The 23,191-nt window shown below is 36.2% G+C and overlaps 3 protein-coding genes across 3 annotated transcripts; 2 read left to right on the forward strand and 1 right to left on the reverse strand.

Moving 5' to 3' along the window:
* The first annotated feature begins 18 nt into the window (after positions 1 to 18).
* On the forward strand, positions 19 to 14,795 carry LOC124434054 (conserved oligomeric Golgi complex subunit 5-like). Its single transcript, XM_046983911.1, has 25 exons — positions 19 to 114; positions 375 to 514; positions 609 to 666; positions 1,118 to 1,172; positions 1,248 to 1,317; positions 1,819 to 1,939; positions 2,025 to 2,062; positions 2,291 to 2,383; positions 3,251 to 3,404; positions 4,276 to 4,394; positions 4,471 to 4,548; positions 5,094 to 5,175; positions 5,261 to 5,441; positions 6,007 to 6,168; positions 6,798 to 6,897; positions 7,616 to 7,726; positions 8,021 to 8,080; positions 8,303 to 8,406; positions 8,893 to 8,962; positions 9,040 to 9,107; positions 9,237 to 9,345; positions 9,791 to 9,867; positions 10,108 to 10,234; positions 14,218 to 14,297; positions 14,572 to 14,795. Exons 1-25 carry the CDS (start codon positions 54 to 56, stop codon positions 14,675 to 14,677), a joined length of 2,424 nt encoding a protein of 807 aa, XP_046839867.1. The 5' UTR covers positions 19 to 53; the 3' UTR covers positions 14,678 to 14,795.
* Positions 14,796 to 16,732: 1,937 nt separating this feature from the next.
* Positions 16,733 to 18,778, forward strand: LOC124434155 (transcription factor HES-4-A-like). The gene is made up of 3 exons (XM_046984038.1): positions 16,733 to 16,737; positions 16,914 to 17,007; positions 17,659 to 18,778. The coding sequence occupies exons 1-3, from the start codon at positions 16,733 to 16,735 to the stop codon at positions 18,205 to 18,207; spliced, it is 648 nt and encodes a 215-aa protein (XP_046839994.1). The 3' UTR covers positions 18,208 to 18,778.
* A 720-nt stretch (positions 18,779 to 19,498) lies between these two features.
* LOC124434377 lies at positions 19,499 to 20,784 on the reverse strand. Its single transcript, XM_046984265.1, has 3 exons — positions 20,416 to 20,784; positions 20,243 to 20,338; positions 19,499 to 20,089 (listed from the first exon to the last, which is right to left on the reverse strand). The coding sequence occupies exons 1-3, from the start codon at positions 20,452 to 20,454 to the stop codon at positions 19,682 to 19,684; spliced, it is 543 nt and encodes a 180-aa protein (XP_046840221.1). The 5' UTR covers positions 20,455 to 20,784; the 3' UTR covers positions 19,499 to 19,681.
* Positions 20,785 to 23,191: the final 2,407 nt, after the last annotated feature.

Here is a 23,191-nt window from a genome sequence, read left to right on the forward strand (position 1 = left end):
CGGCAAAACATACCAGAAGACGTGGCGGCAATTAACTCCGCCAAATTTCAAAGATGGCGGGCGAAACAATGAATTTAGAAGGCTCGGATGTTTTGAAGATTTTACGTGAAGACGGTAACATTTCACATTGAATTGTTATGATTTTTAAACAAGACATGATATCTAATACAAAAAAATTTTGAATATGGTATAAATATCATCTGTGTGTGGTCAGTTATTCTTAATTTGTTGTTGTCCTGACAGACAGTTGTCAGTCATTGTATCTTGTAATTTGTCCACTTGAATTAAACCTGTAATTTGTTATTGAATTGAGTATTTCATCGTGAGTATTGCATCTAATCAATGATGGTGTTCTTGTCTTGTCATCATTATAGACACATTTGAAATGTTTCTGGAGAAGGATTTTGATGCTAAGGGTTATGCAAACAATGTCATTGAAAGTAAAGCAATTGGAGACTGTCTGGAAAAATTGGCTGACGGTATACGCCTGCTTGATAAAGAACTACATTCACAGGTTTTGTAAAATGTTACTCCTTTCTTTATATGTCTACATGTTTATTTTGTGCAATCTATAATGAAAAGGTCATGTTTCTAGTTTCTATTATTAGGTTGTATCCAGACACGAGGATCTTTTACAGCAGGCGACTGGTATAGAAACATTGGAAGGTATTTTTAATGATAGGCTATCAGTATCAGCGCAAGAAGGTAGCATTACTTAGCATGCAACATGTATTGTGGTCGGGAATAATAAGTGTTAAAAAAACATGCTATTAATAATTTTACACAAATTTTCAGTTGTGGCTTTTTAGTATATTCATCGACTTCATTATTGTTAGCTGATAAATTTCCTTTGCAGTTCACAAACTTGTTGTTCATTAATTATTATATTGTCTATCAATATTTTTTATTAGGAAGTTTATATGTTATGATTCTCTGTATAAAACAGTGCTTGATGCCCGAGAGCAGAGCATAAATATATGTAGTGATGTTGAAAAAGTCAGAAAAACTACAGATTCATCCATAGGGATGTTGAAAAAAATCACTACATATATATCTTTTATTAAATATACATTGCTGATTAAAATCAATTTTGTTCAACATATTTATACCCTTCCAGGTGTTTTGCAAATGATGACCTCAAGAATTACATCTTTGCAATTGTCACTTGAAAGGTGCCCAATTTCGCCATGTAAAATTTTGTTAGCATAACTACAGTTGCACTTAAATGATCTTTTCTCTTCAATTAGAATACACCAACAGATTAGTGAACCGTATGAAAAAATCCGTGCAAGAACATTACAGCTACGCAGGTTACAAGTATGTATCACAAGCAGTGTTTTTATAAACAATAATTGATAACTTGACCAATTCTAATTGGGCACATGCTTTTTAAAAATCTTTCTTTGATAATGACTGGTCATTCATGTTAAATAGACCACCTCAAGATAATACTAGTTATACTAATTCAACAGACTTTTTGTTATGCCTAGTCTTTGTCATAACTAATCATTAAATCACACTTGTTTCCAGGGGGGTGGCAAAGTCTTTGTTTTTGAGGGGGTATGGACATGAAATATGGCAACAAATTGGGTATGGCGTGGTCCTAGTTTGGGTTTAGTTAGTATTAATGAATTAAAATTTTGTTCAAAACTACCAATAGAGGAACAATTTTTGCCTACAGAACAATGCTTGGGGTGGTCTGGTTCACCAATCCCCAACCCCCAACCCCCCAGATTGCTATGCCCTCTAATAATTTGTTTTAAAGGTTACCTGGTGCCAATCACTGCTCATTGTGTACATTATTTGATTGCCTTTCAGACAACATGTGATCTGTTGCGTCGGGTAATCAGGATAAGTTATCTCACAAGACGTCTTGAAAGTCAATTAAAAGGAGGGATTAAAGAGACAACCAAGGCAGCTCAAAGTCTTAATGAACTAGGTTACTTGAAGTATTACACATGTTTCTAAAAACTTGCTTCATTTTTTTTGATAGTCAAGCAATCAAATGTAATATTTTTTTCTAGGTTATTTAATGGAAGGTGTAGATTTAGATGGCATTGAGGTATTTTATTATTTTTGTTGTGTTATTTTGCATGTATATCAATGAGATTTTTGCTACTTTGCATCATTATATGCAGAGGCTTATAATTGCATTTACATTCATTCATGATTAATATAAACTTCCTGAGAAGGACTATACCAACCTGGACGATCTACATTTACAAACATGTAACGATACTCCCGGGCTCAAACCATTTACTTTATAAACTAGTCTACCTATCTACCTTAGGTCTTACATAAAGATATTGAATTTACAAGAAAAGCAAGGACAGAGGTGACCTCACAAGCTGAAAATATGCTCACGCAAGGAATGCATAACTTGGTAAGATGAGAAGACATTTATTGGACGTTACGTAAGTTAGGGCTTGGTTACATAAGTTGCGTGTGTTGTGCAATGTGCTATTCATTTATTAAACCGAGCATAACTCGCTTAACTAGTTCCAATCTTTTCATGCATGGGCCAAAGAAATATCAACTCTAAGTTAAGTCGTGTCTTGCGATGAAACTTGGCTTATGCACTATATAGGAATGTTTACCTTTACATGCAAGTAAAGGTAAGTTTTATCCAGTTTGGGTAGGCGTACCCTAAAGTAAGTGAATCCAGTTTCGTATTCAGTTCAACGTATTCACCAGATCACGTGTTGCCAATTATGACGTCTCACTAAATGTTACGTGTTTCTGATCAAAATAGCGGCCAAAATGTCTCCGGTCAAAGTCTGTTTTTGATCGATCTCTAATAGATATACATCAGTCCAGGTTGGTGTGAGTCCTGACAAGGACTGTTAGTGTTGGTGTGTGTGGGGGTTGGCAACCTGACGGTAATTATTATCGGAGTTAAGTGAGAATTAACTTGTTCTTGTTCTCCTCATTTGATTCTAAAGATGACTACCGCTAAGGTTGTCAAAACGTCAGTCAACGCCAATACCAACAGTCCTTCTCAGGACTCTACTAACCAGGACGATCTACATCTACAAACATGCATGAAACGATACTCTCCGGTACGAACCTTGTACCTGTAAATGGCACAAAAAGTGTTAAAAGATTTTTGAGAATGCAAATGATGTTTGATGTTTAAGGTCTCAAAAGGTTAGGATGCATCGCATGACAATATAGTACTTTTTAGACAGCCGTAAAATTAGTCGGTCATCGTTATTTTCTTCTTCACTATCATCATCTTTTCAAAAAACAGAACCAGACGCAGGTTGCTACTGCCCTTCAAGTATTTCATAATCTTGGCGTTTTACACGAGACCATCGAAACGTTGGTTGAATTGGAGAGAGGAGAGTTTCGAACGCACATTAAAAATACATTAGATATAAACAATCTTATGTATTCACAAAATGGTATGTAGCTAAATAGAAATCCAATTTGTAATGTTACTAGCGGTCTTAAATACTGTACTAAAGATTCGAGGTCGATGATTCTGATACTGACAAGAAAAATAACGCAGAAATATTGTAGAACAGGTGAAGTGGCTGTAGAATTCATCATGATGAGTTAATACATGCTTGTTGATGTAGATCGTCCTGGTTAGTAAAGTCCTGAGAAGGACCGTTTGTGTTGATGTTTAATGACATTTCAACAACCTCAGCGGTAATCTTTACTAACCTGGACGATCTATAATACTCTCGAGTTCCAACCATTCACTTTATTACGATTCTGTTAATGTAATTGACTTATTGCAAATTGGAGCCCGTATTAATTTCCGTCTTAAATGTAGATTTGGATTCTGTATTTGGTTCAGAGCTTCGTTGCAATCTCAATGGCAAGGCTCTATATTTAGTTTAGCTTAATGTTGCTGTTAGAAAAACAAAATGTTAGATGTTTGTAGATGTAGATCGTCAAGGTTAGCAGAGTCCTGAGAAGGAATGTTGATATTGATGTTGACTGACGTTTCGACAATGTCAGCGGTAGTCATCATGTTGTTGGCGTGTACGCACAAACGCACAAGCCAAGAATTTTATGGGTAGCATTCATGCTGGTTTACTGCTGGTCAGACTTATCATACAACTATTTTGCATTTCTCACAAGTCCTCGTTGTACCGGATGTTTTCTTCTGACGTTATGCCTAGCTGAGCTATCAAGTAATATTATAGGACTGGGACAAGAACTCTTATTGGTGTAAAACGTTTCATAAACTTCCGGTCGACGTCATAGTAATGCGAACTATCTTGTTTATACATGTTGACTGATCACAATGATCTCATTATATAGGAAACTCGGGTCCAGGTCGCGCCGCCGTTCCCGCCCCAGGAAACACGGCTATGTGGCGAGCAACTTTGTGGACTGGAATGGAGAAACTGATGGATAAGATTTATAGTTACTGTGGAAAGGTGCCCATATATTCTTTGCTGACGTCATCAGTTATAGTCCCCATGTATCCACTAAGTGTTCTTTGCTATCCATTAGATTCATCATCTCCTTAAAGTTCTTTCAAAGAAAAGAGATCCAGTTACGCATGTTTGCTTTATGGAGGAATTTCTTAAGGTATTGTGGTGTATATTCATGTCAGAGGTCTGGTACATTAAAGAACTTCCGCTGCAGATCATGTCGTACAATTTTAAACTTTCAAAGAAGAACGATCCTGAGTGTTTTTGACAGCGTTTTGTCGTTTACTTCATAAAGTTTAGCCGGACATCCAAGTTATTCCGAATGAGGTCATAATTTGTATATAAATAATTGTGTATATATATTAATTGTGCACATTAGGGTAGTCCAGAGAAAGACTGTTGGTGCCAGAGTTGACTCTGAAGATGACGACCATTATTAACCACCGCCAAGGATGTCGAAGGGTCAACTCTGACTCCAAAAGTCCTTCTCAGGAAGTCGTGATGACGAACAGTTAAGAATGTACAATTTGTATCAAATTATGATATTCATGCAGATTAACTTTCATTGAAGCATTTCATGAGTAAATCTGGTGCTAGAAAATTTAATATTTTACTTCTATCCATTTCTGTTTATGTTCTCGATGTATTTTATTGAACTTTGCAGTTTACACGTCAAAATTAACAACAGTTTTTTCACTATAGGAAAATAAGAAAAGTAAAGTTTTGTCATTTTGGAAGTTATTCACTGAAACATTACGAGAAGAACTTACTTCTGCAGCAAATAGTAAGACTTGAATATAAAAATGCTTCATTTAATCGTAACAGTTCTAAAATGTCTTTGCATTCATGAAAGATGTCTTGTTTTATAGAATCGCCGTTTCTAAAACAAGCTTTTGAAGGGGAATATCCTAAGTTGCTTCGATTGTACAATGAACTGTGGGCGCGTCTACGGCAATTTCATTTAACAAACAGCGCGAATAATTTGTACACGGGTGGAGTCGCCGAGGTTGTTTATGGCGTCTTTCATATATATCAAGAATCGGATATAAGGTACAATTTTATTGAAGTGAATGGTTTGAACTCCACTTGTCATGGAAGATGACTTCCGCTAAGGTTGTCGAAACGTCAGTCAACATCAAGAGCAACGGTCCTTCTCAGGACTCTGCTAACCTGGGCGATCTACAAACATTTACAATTTTATTGTTTGTCAGATATTGGGATGTAATGTCAAATGTCGTCATTATTGGTTTGCGTTCACTTCAGTTTAACTTTTGTCTGTTTTTTCAGTTTAGTCTGACTAACATTTACGTTTTATATCATCAAAGTTTCATCCAGGTTCTCTTGATCTGCGGTTCCCAGTGACCCCCCGACAGATTTGTTGTTCCCAGTGCCCCCCCCCAGATTTGCTGCTCCTGGTGACGTAGCCAGCCCTTGAGTCATGCTATGTATATATTTAGGTGTACATCACTGTAAAAACATTAGATTTCTAAACAATGCAAATGATGTAAAATTTACATAGCGAAACTAAACTTGCCAGCAGTCTACCCCATGTCTACTGAGATAACTTAGTAAACAACGATGGAGCATTATATATTTAATATGCTATTTTGTGTAGTCCCGAAGATCTGTTACGGAACTCGTTATCGGGATTCGAGAGCGCTTATCTTTCGCGCTCGCTCTCTCGACTCTTCGATCCCATCAATCTCGTGTTTCCTGCTGGAGCCCAGGCTCCTCCATCGAAAGAAGACGTGGCTGGAATCGTGAAAACTATTGCAAGGTATTAAGGACAAATTTTTTCAATTTTCCGTGCATGAACAAAAAGGGAGAGAATGTCGTCAGTTTTAGACAAGGCTTTTCTAAAAAAAGATTTGTTATTTGCAGTTTATGAGCAGCTCGTGAGAAGTTTCTTGTTGGTTTTTATTGTTTAGTGAAAACATGTTTTACATCTTGACCTATTTGTATGTACAAGTAAATACTTATGCCAAACAAAATTTGCAGTAGGAAATTCATGAATTGCAAAGATCCATGAGGAGGCGACTTCTTTTTCGGACACGTTTTATAACTGAATGTTGTTATAGTTGCGCGAGATACTGGCAGCAGTCGACGGCTTGCCTTTCGTTGTATTATGTTCTATATTTTTGCCTGCTTATTCAATCTTTACGTTTTTTCCCGAACGTCCCAATTTTCTTTACGCATGTATTATTTTTCCTCGAGTACACTGTAAAAGATTTCATCGTTCAGAAATGTCTTGAAAAGCAGCAATGTATATGTTTGCTTGTTTTTCTCGTGTATGAAAATTTATAAAACTTGTTCTGCCACGAATTTTACAAATGATTAAAACATCTACATCTAGCCTTCAGTTACAAATAGATGTAGTCATTTCAAATAAACATTATTTAAATCTAGTGAAATGAATGTGGCGAATGTCGACGTTGGATTAAGTGTTTCTGTGTCAAGAAATGTAGAAAAAACACTTCAGTTGTACACAGCAAAATCTGAACAGTTGGTAGGTTACAATGCTTATAAATTTCGATGTCAAAATTTTTTTGTTATTGTTTTTTTTTGTCATTCATTTGAGAATCAGAACAATTTTAGTATTTCTTACATGGCAATATGATCATGAAATGCATGTAGCTCACGAGAGTTTTTGAAGTCAAAAATGTTTAAAGTGCTTATGAAAGCAAATGTTACCGTTCAGTTTTATGATTGCATTGCAAAGACCATTTATAATGACTGAATGACTTCTTCGGCAGAATTATTTTATTTTATTTCTTTCTCGAGATATTTCACATTATTAATGACTAATAAATTAGTAGATTAATATGTGCATAAATGCCACAAAGTTAGATTCATTGCAGGCAAAAATTACTATTTTAGAAATTGTAATCATTCATTGTGATGTAACAGTGATGTGTTCGCATAGTCAATAAAGTTAAATATCTCCTGAAAAAAGTAAAAAAAATTCTACTGAAAAGTTATTAACTCATTTTAAATGGTCTTCGCAATGCAGTCATCAAACTGAAAGGTAAAATTTGCTCTCATAAGCACTTCATGAATGGGTTGTTTATATCTAAAACATCTGTGTACATTACATGTCTGACAGAGTTGTTAACGTAAACTGCTGTTGTCCAAAGAAAGTTGCGTAAACAGCACATTTTTTTGGCCATTTCTCCCCCACAAGCACTTAACGTTCGTTGATTGTACCGTGTAATGTGATTTCTTAGCTCGTCACTTCTCCAGATGCGTACGAAATCGAAATAGAGATCAGTGAAAGCCAAATGAAAAACGCCGCAATAGTTAATATGCTGTACGAATTGCATCAGTCAACAATCGAGGTGAGTACTTTGTTTCATTACTTATAGGGCCTGGGGCGATGTATTGTCTTGTATTCTTTGTGTTCAACGAATCATTGTCGTTGCCCTTAAGTTTTCTTAATTGGCTGTTTTTATGTAAAATATGGAGATCAAAGGAATTTATTTACTGTTCATTACGTCTCCTATTGATTGATGAAACGTGTATATTTAAAATAATTATTTATAGAATTTGAATGTTTGGGTATCTTATTGTTTCCATCTTGTTAATTATTTGTAAAGGAATGATCGACGTTTGAATTTCTACATAAATTCTAGATCTTAGGAAAACTAAATTATCCTAAACTTGGCGTAGAAGCAATACACAACGCCTTAAAAGTAAGTATGATTTCTCATAGGAAGGATTATAGATGACTAGTTAATAAATAATAAACCACAGAGTTGAAATACTTGATTCCATAATTAGATGTCTTTGAAATTTGTTTTTATGTAGGTGCTTGTTACGTTAAACATTATCTCTATCATACAATTTCACAACTCTTTCTGGTTATTGCAGTATTGTTTTCACTTTTTACTGCAATTTTTTTCCATTTCCTTCAGCAAATTCTTTCACTGATCGATAATGCCGTAGAACATCTATTCATGTCAATGCAGAGAAGAATGGAAGAAATAATTTATAATATTTACGTGGAGGACTTCTCAAGGTTTTTTGCTTTTAATTTCGTCTGCTGTATTACGAACTCGCTATTCACTATGATTGGTTGTGGGAACGATAAATATGATTGGTTGTGGGAATGATAAATATGATTGGTTGTGGGAACGATAGATATGATTGGTTGTGATAACGAGAGATATGATTGGTTTTGAGAACGATAGATATGATTGGTTGTGGGAGCGATAGATATGATTGGTTGTGGGAACGAAAGATATGATTGGTTGTGGGAACGAAAGATATGATTGGTTGTTGGAATGATAAATATGATCGGTTATGGGAACGATAGATATGATTGACTGCGGTTTTCAATCCGGGGAAATCCAACTTATTTTATAAAGTTTTTTGATGAAATCGGTTTAAATTAGGTTAAAAACTTGCTATGGGTTTAATGAGTTGATTTTTTAATTGAATCAAGGGTTAACGTTTCATCAAACTTTAACATTGTATTTATTCAATCTATTTATTGCTATTATAGTGCTCAGCTCTCTGTTAACCTCTCAGATATCCCCGAAGCACCATGCTCGTCCTATATAAATGAACTTCAGGTATTCATTGAAATCCCACACAGTACTTTTACATTATCCTAAATTTTTCTTAATCGCTGTTGCATTGATTTTGTTAGGATTTTATTGTTCATCTGAAAAGAAAGATCTTGTCCCTCTACAATTGTGGAGAACTCTTTTTAGACAGGTATTAATTTTCATTAAATTAAAGAGTGTAAAGTCATTTGTCTGCTTGTACAAACGTTTGTTTGTCGTGAGCAGTTATTGTATATCGGTATAAGCTGTGAAACTATATTTTTGGCGTACTTCATTTCAGATTGAATAAAATGGCCGCTCGTATTTTACACGTGTTTGTTCGTCATGTGAGTTTATTGCGATATTTGGGTGAAGGAGGAAAATTAAGGTTGGCCGCAGATATGGCACAGGTATGATTTTGATAACTACATATACAGGCTCATTAGGCTGGTGATTGAGTGAAGTTTTAGTTTCTATTACTAGAAGACATTTCTTTGTTTGATGTTTGTGTGTAGGGGGGGGGGGTGTTTATTGTGTTTGGTGTGTGAGTAAAGATGGGTGTTGTATTATGTTTGTGTACATGAGGTTAGAGGGATGGTGTATAATGGGTGTATGATGGAAGAGGGATGGTCTATGACGTTTGCATGGGGGAAGATGGGTCTTGTAATGTTTGTGTGCATGAGGGAAAAGGGGTGGTGTATGATGTTTTGGGAAGGGGGGAGCCATAAACAAGTGTTTACGCTGAAAGTAATTCGCGTTATGAAAGTTATTTGCTTGTACACAAGTTCATGATAATTATACACATTTTTACAGAGACTGCAATGATCTTGAATATTTTTTTTTGCTATGGTTTAGATTGAGTTTGCCGTTGGTCCTTTATGTCGTCGTGTTTCTGATCTTGGACGTTCTTATAAAACACTACGATCATTTAGGTATGAATAACGGACGGCTTGTATAATGTCTTTATAGCCAACACACAACATCGTGATATATTTTAGTTAGTCAGCACATCGAAGGTTATTTAGGCAGGCTTTGTTGTCCCATTTGAAAAATTTTCAGGCATTTTTCCAAGATCACAATGGCCTTAATATACGCTTAAATTAAGGTCATTCCCTGTTAAATGATAAGCAGCTAATAGGGAAAGATTTTAACATATGTTTTCTTTTATGAAGACCTCTACTATTTCAAACGGCTGTTGACATCTCCAACAATCCAGCTCTTGGCGAAAGCTTACCTTTTTCATTAGTCTTACACCACCTTCTTGCTCAAGGACCATCCGATCTTCTATCACCTTATGAGGTATGTTATTGTGTGAAGATCTCATGTGTGAGGTGTGTTATTGCATGAAGATCTCATGTGTGAGGTATGTTATTGTATGAAGATCTCATGTGTGAGGTATGTTATTGTGTGAGGTGTGTTATTGTGTGAAGATCTCATGTGTGAGGTATGTTATTGCATGAAGATCTCATGTGTGAGGTATGTTATTGTATGAAGATCTCATGTGTGAGGTGTGTTATTGTGTGAAGATCTCATGTGTGAGGTGTGTTATTGCATGAAGATCTCATGTGTGAGTGTGAAGATCATGTGTGAGGTGTGTTGTGTGAAGATCTCATGTGTGAGGTGTGTTGTGTGTGAAGATCTCATGTGTGAGGTGTGTTTGTGTGAAGATCTCATGTGTGAGTGTGAAGATCTCATGTGTGATGTGTGTGAAGATCTCATGTGTGAGGTGTGTGTGTGAAGATCTCATGTGTGTGAAGATCTCATGTGTGAGGTGTGTTGTGTGTGAAGATCTCATGTGTGAGGTGTGTTGTGCATGAAGATCTCATGTGTGAGGTGTGTTATGTGTGAAGATCTCATGTGTGAGGTGTGTTGTGCATGAAGATCTCATGTGTGAGGTGTGTTATTGTGTGAAGATCTCATGTGTGAGGTGTGTTGTGTGAAGATCTCATGTGTGTGTGTTATTGTGTGAAGATCTCATGTGTGAGGTGTGTTTGTGTGAAGATCTCATGTGAGGTGTGTTGTGCATGAAGATCTCATGTGTGAGGTGTGTTATTGTGTGAAGATCTCATGTGTGAGGTGTGTTGTGTGTGAAGATCTCATGTGTGAGGTGTGTTGTGCATGAAGATCTCATGTGTGAGGTGTGTTATTGCATGAAGATCTCATGTGAGGTGTGTTGTGCATGAAGATCTCATGTGTGAGGTGTGTTGTGTGAAGATCTCATGTGTGAGGTGTGTTATGTGTGAAGATCATGTGAGGTGTGTTATTGAAGATCTCATGTGTGAGGTATGTTGTGTGTGAAGATCTCATGTGTGAGGTGTGTTATTGTGTGAAGATCTCATGTGTGGTGTGTTATTGCATGAAGATCTCATGTGTGAGGTGTGTTATGAAGATCTCATGTGTGAGGTATGTTGTGCATGAAGATCTCATGTGTGAGGTGTGTTATTGTGTGAAGATCATGTGTGAGGTATGTTGTGTGAAGATCTCATGTGTGAGGTGTGTTATTGTGTGAAGATCTCATGTGTGAGGTGTGTTATTGCATGAAGATCTAATGTGTGAGGTATGTTATTGCATGAAGATCTCATGTGTGAGGTATGTGTGAAGATCTCATGTGAGGTTGTGTGTGAAGATCTCATGTGTGAGGTGTGTTATTGTGTGAAGATCTCATGTGTGAGGTGTGTTATTGCATGAAGATCTCATGTGTGAGGTGTGTTATTGTGTGAAGATCTCATGTGTGAGGTGTGTTATTGCATGAAGATCTCATGTGAGGTGTGTTATTGCATGAAGATCTCATGTGTGAGGTGTGTTATTGTGTGAAGATCTCATGTGTGAGGTGTGTTATTGCATGAAGATCTCATGTGTGAGGTGTGTTATTGCATGAAGATCTAATGTGTGAGGTGTGTTATTGCATGAAGATCTCATGTGTGAGGTGTTATTGTGTGAAGATCTCATGTGTGAGGTGTGTTATTGTGTGAAGATCTCATGTGTGAGGTGTGTTATTGCATGAAGATCTCATGTGTGAGGTATGTGTCTCATGTGAGTGTGAAGATCTCATGTGTGAGGTGTGTTATTGCATGAAGATCTCATGTGTGAGGTGTGTTATTGCATGAAGATCTCATGTGTGAGGTATGTTATTGCATGAAGACCTCATGTGTGAGGTGTGTTATTGTGTGAAGTCATATTGCATGAAGATCTCATGTGTGGTGTGTTATTGTGTGAAGATCTCATGTGTGAGGTGTGTTATGCATGAAGATCATGTGAGGTATGTTATTGCATGAAGATCTCATGTGTGAGGTATGGTGTGTTGTATGTTATTATGAAGATCTCATGTGTGAGGTGTGTTATGTGTGAAGATCTCATGTGTGAGGTGTGTTGTGCATGAAGATCTCATGTGAGGTGTGTGTGTGATCTCATGTGTGAATCTCATGTGTGAGTGTGTTATTGCATGAAGATCTCATGTGTGAGGTGTGTTATTGTGTGAAGATCTCATGTGTGAGGTGTGTTATTGCATGAAGATCTCATGTGTGTTATTGCATGAAGATCTCATGTGTGAGGTGTGTTATTGCATGAAGATCTCATGTGTGAGGTGTGTTGTGTGTGAAGATCTCATGTGAGGTGTGTTGTGTGAAGATCTCATGTGTGAGGTGTGTTGTGTGTGAAGATCTCATGTGTGAGGTGTGTTATTGATCTCATGAAGATCTCATGTGTGAGGTGTGTTATGTATGAAGATCTCATGTGTGAGGTGTGTTATGTGTGTCTCATGTGTGTGTGCATGAAGATCTCATGTGTGAGGTGTGTTATTGCATGAAGATCTCATGTGTGAGGTGCATGTGTGCATGAAGATCTCATGTGTGAGGTATGTTATTGTGTGAAGATCTCATGTGTGAGGTGTGTTTGTGTGAAGATCTCATGTGTGAGGTGTGTTGTGCATGAAGATCTCATGTGTGTGTTATTGTGTGAAGTCATGTGTGAGGTGTGTTATGCAGAAGATCTCATGTGTGAGGTGTGTTTGTGCATGAAGATCTCATGTGAGGTGTGTTATTGCATGAAGATCTCATGTGTGAGGTGTGTTATTGCATGAAGATCTCATGTGTGAGGTGTGTTGTGCATGAAGATCTCAGATCTCATGTGTGAGGTGTGTTATTGTATGAAGATCTCATGTGTGAGGTGTGTTATTGTGTGAAGATCTCATGTGTGAGGTGTGTTATTGTGTGAAGATCTCATGTGTGAGGTGTGTTATGTGTGAAGATCTCATGTGTGAGGTGTGTTATTGTATGAAGATCTCATGTGTGAGGTGTGTTATGTGTGAAGATCTCATGTGTGAGGTGTGTTGTGCATGAAGATCTCATGTGTGAGGTGTGTTATTGCATGAAGATCTCATGTGAGGTGTGTTATTGCATGAAGATCTCATGTGTGAGGTGTGTTGTGTGAAGATCTCATGTGTGAGGTGTGTTATGATCTCATGTGAGGTGTGTTATTGTGAAGATCTCATGTGTGTTATTGTGTGAAGATCTCATGTGTGAGGTGTGTTATTGCATGAAGATCTAATGTGTGAGGTGTGTTATTGTGTGAAGATCTCATGTGTGAGGTGTGTTATTGCATGAAGATCTCATGTGTGAGGTGTGTTATTGCATGAAGACCTCATGCCACCCTACGAGTTATGTTACTGTATGGATTATCTTAAGTTTGAAATTTCCGTGCTTATCCGTTGAAATATTTCACTGGAAAGTAATTTAATCTAACTTCCACTAGTCATTGTTTTCATCTCGGTTCACTCATAATTAAAGAAATTCTGTCTTATACGTTGGTGTGGTTTTGAAATATATTCGTTGATCTATCTTTGCAACATGTCACGACAATCGAGACTGGCTGAGAACCTTAAAACAGGATTTATTGTTTTTAAATTTAATTTATGACACCCCTGCCTTAATTTCTGTTTCTAAACACATATGTCGAAAGTATCGAATCTCTGACAAAACCATATCGCTCTGTAAATGAATTGCTACTTTGTAAAAAAATGTGTGCTATTGTAGTTCCCAGGCCCTTTATCTTACTGTAAAATCTATTGCCAGCTGACAATTTTGCAAAGAGCAAATGGAAACCTACTCTCGAGAATAGGTCCATCTTGAATTGGTGATATAAATATTTAAATAGTGTGTTGTGTCTGTTTTTCCAACCATTTAGTTCAAGCTGGAATTTTTCCCAGGAGTATTTTTATACTTTGCTTACTGCTTAAAGCGCGCTTTTATTTTTTACCATCGGTTAACAAAAGTCTTTTTTTCCAGGTTAAAGGATGGTCTCTACGTTATTATAATCAATGGCTCGATGAACATGAATCAGAAAATGAAAGACTTACTTTGATAAGGTAAAGGGCTTTCGTGTTTCATACTCTCATTGTACATGATGTTGTTGTGTCAAATTTACATACTTTCTTTGTTTTTACATGAAAGGGATTCTGGCTTAGCGACATAAAAATGCAATGTTTGGCAGTGTGACAATTCCAAGCACTCACAAATGTTTCTTTTCATTAATGTCTTTGCTTGTATAACGGCCTTGCCGAAGAATACATGTGACGTCAAGACCTTTGCCATTTTTGATCTCGGAGTACAACTCTTTCCTAAATTCTCCTGTTTATGTAGTGTTGCTCTGGAAACATATGTCCAATCGGTGAGATCACGTGGGGAAAAAGAATTTGCATCCGTATACCCAATCTTACTCAAAGTATTACAGAAAGCATCAACGTGATAGGACGGTATTGTACAATTCGAATCGTATTTAACGCTGGTCCGGTTATTTCTCATCTCGGTATCTAATATATCCCATATTGCGTTTCCTTAAAAATAATTTCGTGAAATTTGTTTAATTTCGAGATTTGATATGTCCGTGAGACTATTCGTATTACGTCACTTTTTGATTGTTTCAATCCGACCATTCTTTCTTGTTTTAACGATATTGGCTTGTGAAAAGCTGTGTTTGGTAGTTGTTACCGCTCCTTGTCGGCTTTTACCATATTTAGCGGTTTTACGACTTTGCGGAGGCTGTGATGCCGGTGTTTTTGTGTCTACTTGCTTCTTCAAGCGAATATCATCGCTTTAAAGAGTCTTAGAATCGTTGTTGCTTTTTCCTATTTAGTACCATAATTAGATCACAAAGTGTCCAATTAATGATAATTATCGACATTAAGAATGCTTCTCTAAAATCGGTGTTTTATTGGTATTGTCCTCCAGAACGCTCATTGATTATAATTGCTCATAAATGGACAATTCTTTTCGGCATTCTTTCAAGGTCATGCCGAAGGTTCGTCAGGAAACGATATTTATACGTGAAAGTTTTCTTTCGAAAGCCCACACACTCCAACGATCTCATGCGCACCTCATACATTCATGATATTTCAAGCATTGAGTACACATGTCATCACAACGGTTGGCGTTTGTTTATTGTTTTTTTGGTCTAAATGACTCTAAATGGCGCCTTCTTTGACGTATTGCACAAGATTTAAAGTTTGAGTATTTATGGTGTCAACCTTTGACAGTCGAGGCACGAGGGGGGTTTTTTTCTTAACGACCGAGTACAAGAAAGAAAAACGCTTACAAACAAAACGAATTAAGCCTCCGCACACTGCATCATTAACTGTAAATGGTCGTGTTAAGTCGCAAATTGTTGTGTTGATCGTCGTTTTTCGATTTTTTCTTTATATCACTTTGGAAGTCAACTTCGAAAATTTTGCTGTTAAATTCAAAAACATTCACTCTGCTGGCCAACAGCGTTTCTATTCGTCTTTTATTTTATATCATTTAGTTTTCTTTCACAATGTAACATTCTCTCCTAATTTCAGCGATTGTTTCTTTTCTTCGCTCTTTTCGCAGTTCTTTACCTTTTACTTCAACATTTTGTCCCTACCCTCACAAATAGCTAGGTGTACAAGAATAAACAGAATTTTGCATTTTAATTTTGTTGATATTGCAGAGCAGGAAGTATCATGTAAGGCAATAAAGCAGCATGCAAAGAGGACATGTTTCAAAAGAATACCTTGACTGAATAGTTACGATTCTCCTGTGCTGGATACGCACAGTGTGCTTAATTGCTAAATAACTACAATTATATATTAGATGATCGCATTAAATACAAAACCGCTGTCCAAATAGATTTGGACAAGTGTGAGTTCGAAGTGGCTTGATTGTTACAAGCAAATCAAATCGAGTGTAGACCAATGAGAATGGACTAGTCTCACGCTACTCACAATGCCTGTCAATGTGAACGGCTTGCACCCATCGCGTCGCGCGACATCTATGACTCGTAGCCAATCAGCGTCGAGCGGTCCCACGGTCGATGTCATTTAAATTCATGACATTGTCTGATTTATACACTTGTGTCACAGACAGACAATTACCAAGCAAATATTTGCGCATGATAACGCAGCTCTACGTCGATTTTCCCACGATTAAGACAACTGGCTTTGTAATCATAAGTACTCTAAGCTGTGAATATCACACATTTGCTTGTGGTCGGCGAACAATCTGACGTCGTTTTACATTGCTACTTGCGGAAGAAACGTTTTACTTTTGATTTGTAACATTTTTGACTTCACTGGAATTTTTTTTTGTCGTTATGGGTCTGGAAGAGATGCGCAAGGTTGAGGAAATAAAGTCACCTGACAGACGAAAGGTAACACACATTGAATTATCTGCACATTACACGTCTGCAGATTTCAAAATATGAAATCCTAAGAAAAATTTAACTTCCTTTGATTCCATTCCTACCCTACATAATGTTCGTCGTCAATTTTTCGTTTTTGATGTTATGGCGTATGTCTATTTTGTACGTGGATAGCAACCATATCTAGTCAGTGCTTGTTCCCAAACTCGAAAATGACGTTTTGATTTTTATTCTTTTCGTACATTCCATCCTAAGCCTTTATACTTTTAGAAAAAATTTGATTGATTGTCGTTAAATTAATGATTTCGCACTGACTTTTATTTAGGCCAAAACCTCTCATTGAAAAGCAACGAAGAAAGCGTATAAACGAAAGCTTGAACGAGTTGAAAGTTCTTGTACTTCACGCCTTGAACAAAGATGTAAGTTTAGTGGTGTTGAGTAAGTCATTGACACCTACCAATTTCCCCATGACATGATTAATTTTATGACATGAATAATTTATTTTCTCAAAAACAATGTACAACTATGTATTAATCTTGGCCGGCTGCTTCAAAGAAATACAAATTAGTGCTGTGTTTCAATTTTACAGAGCTCTTTATGCATAATTGAATTTAAAAAGAATAATTCACTTTTTCATTGCTTGTGTAAACCTCTAAAGGCTGATTCTCGTGTGGAATCGTTGCATATATGCATCATTCGAGTCATCGGTTTTCTGTATGGAGCTTTATCTATTGGCTTTATCTTATTGATATCAGACATGAGTACCAACCTTTAGCGTTTTGTTTATTTTCTAAGTAAACTAATTTATTGGAACAACACAATGCTTATTGATGATTATAAATTTCATCTGTTTGTGATGGCATTTGTATCAGTTAAAGCAAAGTTGATATTTCTTCGTTTTCATTAATCGTTTTGTAATATACTGACAAGTAGACGAAGCATTCACTGCATGACGCAATTTAATCCACTACATCAAGCAACTTTGATCGTTGAAACATGAATGAAACTCAGCATTAGGTCTACAGTGAAATATTTCACATCTTTTTCTGATTTTTCTGTTTTACCTCCAGGCGTCTCTGTATTCCAAGATGGAGAAGGCAGACATTTTGGATTTGACTGTTAATTATTTAAAATCGGTGAAATGTGATCAAGGATTTTTACGTGACGCGACCTCGCTTGCAAAATATCGCTTGGGATACAACGATTGTGCCGGTGAAATGACTCAATACATTATGTCGGATGCTGGTTTAGATTATCATAACCGTGCAAAATTACTGTCGCAAATGGCGTCGAGCTGTCAAAAAGCAAATCTACGTACAACCGCTGAAATGAATGTTCCAGGATCACGGGCTCCATTGTACGCGAGACCGCCTGCAATACCCATTGCTCTCTCTGCTAACAGACTTGCTCCATCTATGAGTTCACCGATCCCTATTTATCCTTCTAGTTTTAACCCCACTGAGATCAATCGTCCCGTTAATGTTTCAATGGGTTCGTCGTCTGTGATTTTGAAAGAATCTAATGTGAAATCCAACTGCTATAGTCCCCATTTCATGACGTCATCGACTGCGTTAAGTGGACTGGAATCGAGTGGTTCGAATGTTTGGCGTCCCTGGTAAATGGAGAGTGAGCTTAAGAAGATGATATATTTGCTACTGGAACGCTTAATCGAGAACTAATCTCACATTTTAAATCAAACACAATTCTTAAAGTAGCGAATGTACCGTTCTTGTCGTAAAGCATGTCTCTTGCTGAAGTTCACTAATTTGTTTATCCGGCGGGAATTGAAAAAACGCATATAATTTTCGCAAGTAATGTTGTGTTGAAAAATAATTTTTGTTTATGGTTAAAATATATTTGTAGATTTGTATAATATACGTTTGACGTAATGCACTTAGGAAATCATTTTGAACTCTAATTTAGTGCAATCATGAATGCATTTTATGATGAAGATAATAATATTTTGTTCATATTTACAGTGGAATGATTTCAAAATTAAAATTAGATTAAAATGGTGCATTATAAGCCTAATATGTAATCAATGATGAATAATTGAGTAATATTGTCGTTAATTTGTCTGGAAATGGCTTAATCTAAAAATCTTTGCACGTGAATTGCGTTGTATCTCGTTGACCATTGAATATTTTTTTGTACCATTAATTCCATAAGTGATTAAACTCTATATTTGCATGTATTGAGAAATTTTTATCTCTGGAAAACATCTGTCATTTTAAACTTAATACTGTTGCTTCAACGTTTATTTTATTGACAACACTAGAGAAAGGAAATGTTTCTTTTTGTAGGATTAACCTTTTTGTTTAATAAGTCGATCGTTTTGTATTGTTAAATTAGTAATTATTTCACGCACAACAATAATTTGTTGTGCATGTTGAACAAAACAGAATAGTATCTCTCATATACTCCTTGGAAACTTAGTTGATAAGTTAGCCTTAAAGTTTCTTTGGGGCTGATTACATGGAGCACTTTCAATCCTTGACTGAACTGCAACCCCGTTAGCTAATTGAATTGAAATTTCAGCCTAGCCTTCATACGAAACATTTCTTATGTCAAAAGCGCGAATATATGGTATATTTTCAACCCTGTATGGTTCAACCCCAGGTGGTCAAATTTCAACCCTGTTTCACCTAACCGTGTTGAAATTTCAGCAATATGTAGTCTACTGCTGTCGGGCTGTACATGATTTTTATGTTTTATATTACGGGTGTTTATTAGATAAGATTCCCATTAATTTCTATCATCAGGGATGAAATTTTCGAATTAATGCAATGTAAACGCAATACATTTAAACTCACTTAACACCAGCCCCTAAAGTTCAAGAAGAAGTTCTTTGTATTTTTCGTGTTTGCGCTTTGATGCATTTCTACAAGGTCAATCTCATATCCAAATGAATAAAGTTTTTTCTTTCGTTTTAATTTGGTAGCTCCAAAAATAGCTTATAGCTTATATTTTAAAATACAATAATGATAATTATATGATAATGTTGATATAGACTTTATAAGTTAAAGCATTTTCTTCGTTTGTTCAAAACCCGCCGCTATCGTCTCAGACGTTCCTACGTTTCGCATAATAGCTTTATATCGTCCAAGGACGCCAAAAATCCTTTCCAGTTTTTGCCGCTGATCGTTGATTTAAGTTGTTGCTTTTCATGTAATCGTCATTATAATCTGTCGTATTTAAAGATCTCATGGGAGACAGCAGATTATATCGCACTGGCACATGTCGTTGAGAATGTTCATTTTCTTGTGATTCTGTTTTGATCCGAAGTGTAGTAGATTCAGTTTCTGCCTTATTGTTATTTGATGACCGTATTGTGTTTAAAGAAGCGTTTTCTAGCTTTGAAAGAGGATTTCGTTTGATTCTTTTAGCTGTGCTTGTTTTAGGAAGGCAAATGTCGCTTTCGGCTTGCTCTCGCTTGCCTTCCAAACATCTTATTGCCAGCTCTAAAATTTCTGCTTTTTCCATTGGTGGATAGAAACCAACCTGCCCAGAGGATAATGAATCTATAAGCTTAATGTTCGACTAAATATGGAATGGCGGGCATGATGTCAGCGCGTGGCATGCACAAAATTTAGCAACATTGATATAGAATAGAGCTCAAATTGTTCACTCCAGTGATTTTTATGTTGTGCTTACGTCATTTCCTAGTTGTTTCATTGCAATAACTTTCAGCTTTTCTAGTCTTTCGTTTATTTTTTGTCTTCTTTTCTGTTCAAGTTGTCTTTTCTTCGCCTGCAAACGATAAAGATCGATGTACGCTTTTAGCCAAATTATAACCTCTCACAAATACTTCCTGTCATTTTTCTTACCTTAACATTTTTATTCTCAACGCAAAAAATATTCTCCATTTTAGACAGCAAGTGGTTTTCAAACACGACGCAAATAAGGCAATGTTGTGTTGATTTTTGAAAGCTGTGTCTTCTTAACCGCTTCGTACTGTTTAAGTAACGTTTGCTATGCTAAATTATAACAACAATTGTCATTGTCTGTTGTTATTGTTCTGGGCACATGGCCTTTGTTTGACTCTCTAGTTCAGTGCACGTGTGTAAAAGTCAAATGGCTGGAACGGTGAATAAGATTTTGTTATAATACTAGGGTTGTAAGGAATGTTTGTAAATGGTTAATACTCTCAGTCGCCTTAGTTGTTTCTGCATTTTATGATAACTTTCATTTTCTCTATAAAATTTAATTTTTCGAGCACCTGTGGTGTACTTCAATGGCGTCTTGTGTATTTATTGGTATTTTAAATGTTTCGTTTTATGTAGTTTAACGGATGATACGAAAGATAGTATGACAATTTTAGGGAACAGCAAGACCATAATTATTCCAAGTTGGTGCAATTTGTTTAAAATGTCTTGCGTCAACATTCTAGCGTGCATTGCATAATTTATTGTTTTTCCTTGCAGTCGCATCAAAGACAATGAAAACAATTTTGACTTTGTCTTTCGTCAATGGCCCTCGTGGCTGGCCAACTATAGCGCGAAATTTGAAAAACGTGCTCGAACGAAAGTGTTTGTTTTGGTTTGATGGTTTCGCGCATGCGTAAATAGCTAATGTGATCTTGACAAAACTTTCAATTTGTTTTCGTTAATTCATATTTTTGCGAGAATTATTCCTTCATATTTTTGCGAGAATTATTCAAAGTGTTGATTAGCTGTTTATAGACAAACCCCCTTCCTTTTTAATTGTGTTTTGGCTTGATACATTTGTCACGATTGCTGTAAAATCTTCGTGCAAAACTTTTTTGACGACAGCCTTTGCATTTGGGAAATAACGAAAAGAGGTGCTCTGTTTCGTGGCATTTATAATAGTTTAACGCACAACTTGTTTTCACAACTGACTCTGTAATTATTCAAAATTTCGCGCTCATTTTCTGGCAACAATGGAGCATGCCGGTAGTCCACGATGCCTTTGTTTGTGGCACGTGTTGTTTAAGGAGCATCAACTTCGTGCAGACATATTTTACTAGGGGTGGAACCAGCGAACATAAATCAAAATGGCCTGGCTGTGTCCCATTGTCGGCTAACTTTGGCGTTTCAGTGTCGCCCACGTCCAGTCTCAAACTGAGTCTTAAATCATTGTCTTAATTGCACGGATGTTTGTTCATAAACCGATGAAAATTGTTGCTTTTTGTCATCCGACTCTTGAATTTGTAAACAAGTTTTATGAGCTATAAATACTATTCGTTTTGCCAAAATGTCTAAGATGCATTCAACCTAATTTCACACGACGAAAATCTGATTTGAATAAGCTTTTTCAAAGATTCATTTTGAAAGAAGATATTGCATTGGATTACATAATCCATGCTCTTTTCTGTATGTTTGTTTGTATATTGGCAGAAAATAGATTTGGCAGCTGGCGACAGCACGCTAACATTGAACAATTCGTTCTCCATTGTACGATCTTGATTTGAAATTATCTGATCTTCAGTCCAAACATTATGCAAGTTTAAAAGCAGCGTAAGGCAGTTGCATAACGTGGAATATTTCTTAATTGCACATCCTTGGAGCCATTTTCAGAAACAGACGTCCCTAAAATAACCTTTTGATAAGCTAACCATGTTTTTCTGCACATGTAGAAGCCCTATATATGTATATATTGTGCTATTAATATTTATCTTTTAAAAATCTAAAATGTTTATGTATATATAAAGGAAAACGATAAATTTAAGAAATACAAGCTGGACCACAATCTATACTGTTTCATCCGTATAAGGCAATCAGTTAAGGTAAATGTAAGCATAATAAATTTTACAGCAGTTGAAATACAGTTTTGTTAAGTTTTTTAGTACATAGTATATTTATATATGAAGACCATCTATTGTTTTATCACATATATATTTATATGTACCTGAAGTCAGGCAAAAATTCGTTAGGGCCCCGTTAACACTATACCGGATTGCTATCTTAGCAGGTTGAATATTCTTTGTATTAAAAGGCAGTGAAGATGTTCAACGTCAGAAACACAATCAAAAAGACTAAATTTATCAGCTTAATAAGCTTTTACTCCGAACAGTTACACCTTTAAAGCAAATGAAGATGTCGTGTTGAGCGAATCTGGTATAGTGTAAACGCAGCCTGAGTGTAATTTAGTAATTTCCAGGAAATAGTATCAAATACGCGTACAGGGCTCAACCACATTGTCAGAAAACTCGTTTTATCTACCGAAAATACTCAGTTCTAGTTCTCTCGTTTGTTTGCTTTTTTTTGTGCCTTCTGAGTCCTTTCATATTTGTATTGTTTGTCATGATAAAATTGATAACAAGTTTCGTAAAGTTAAATTTTATCTCCCCAGTCAACTGTCGTCATCTGGCTTGATCTGATCTGATATGATACCTCACGCACGAGTATATCTACAAACTCCTTTTTTGGGCCTTTTTTATCTATAATTATAAGCGTGCATCGATCTTCTCAATGCGTTTTTGTTTGAATAGTAAAATATATTCTTAATATTCACAGCCAATGTTACTTTAAGATTTTTAAAAAAACGCCTACGAGTAGGATGTTTGTATTTCATATTGCTTTTCTTCAATTTCCTATCTTCGGCAAATACTTTCAAATATTTCATGAATAAAATACTCTTCAT

The sequence above is a fragment of the Xenia sp. Carnegie-2017 genome, unplaced genomic scaffold (genome assembly GCF_021976095.1).
Source record: "Xenia sp. Carnegie-2017 unplaced genomic scaffold, XeniaSp_v1 HiC_scaffold_14, whole genome shotgun sequence".
Taxonomy (NCBI): domain Eukaryota; kingdom Metazoa; phylum Cnidaria; class Anthozoa; order Malacalcyonacea; family Xeniidae; genus Xenia; species Xenia sp. Carnegie-2017.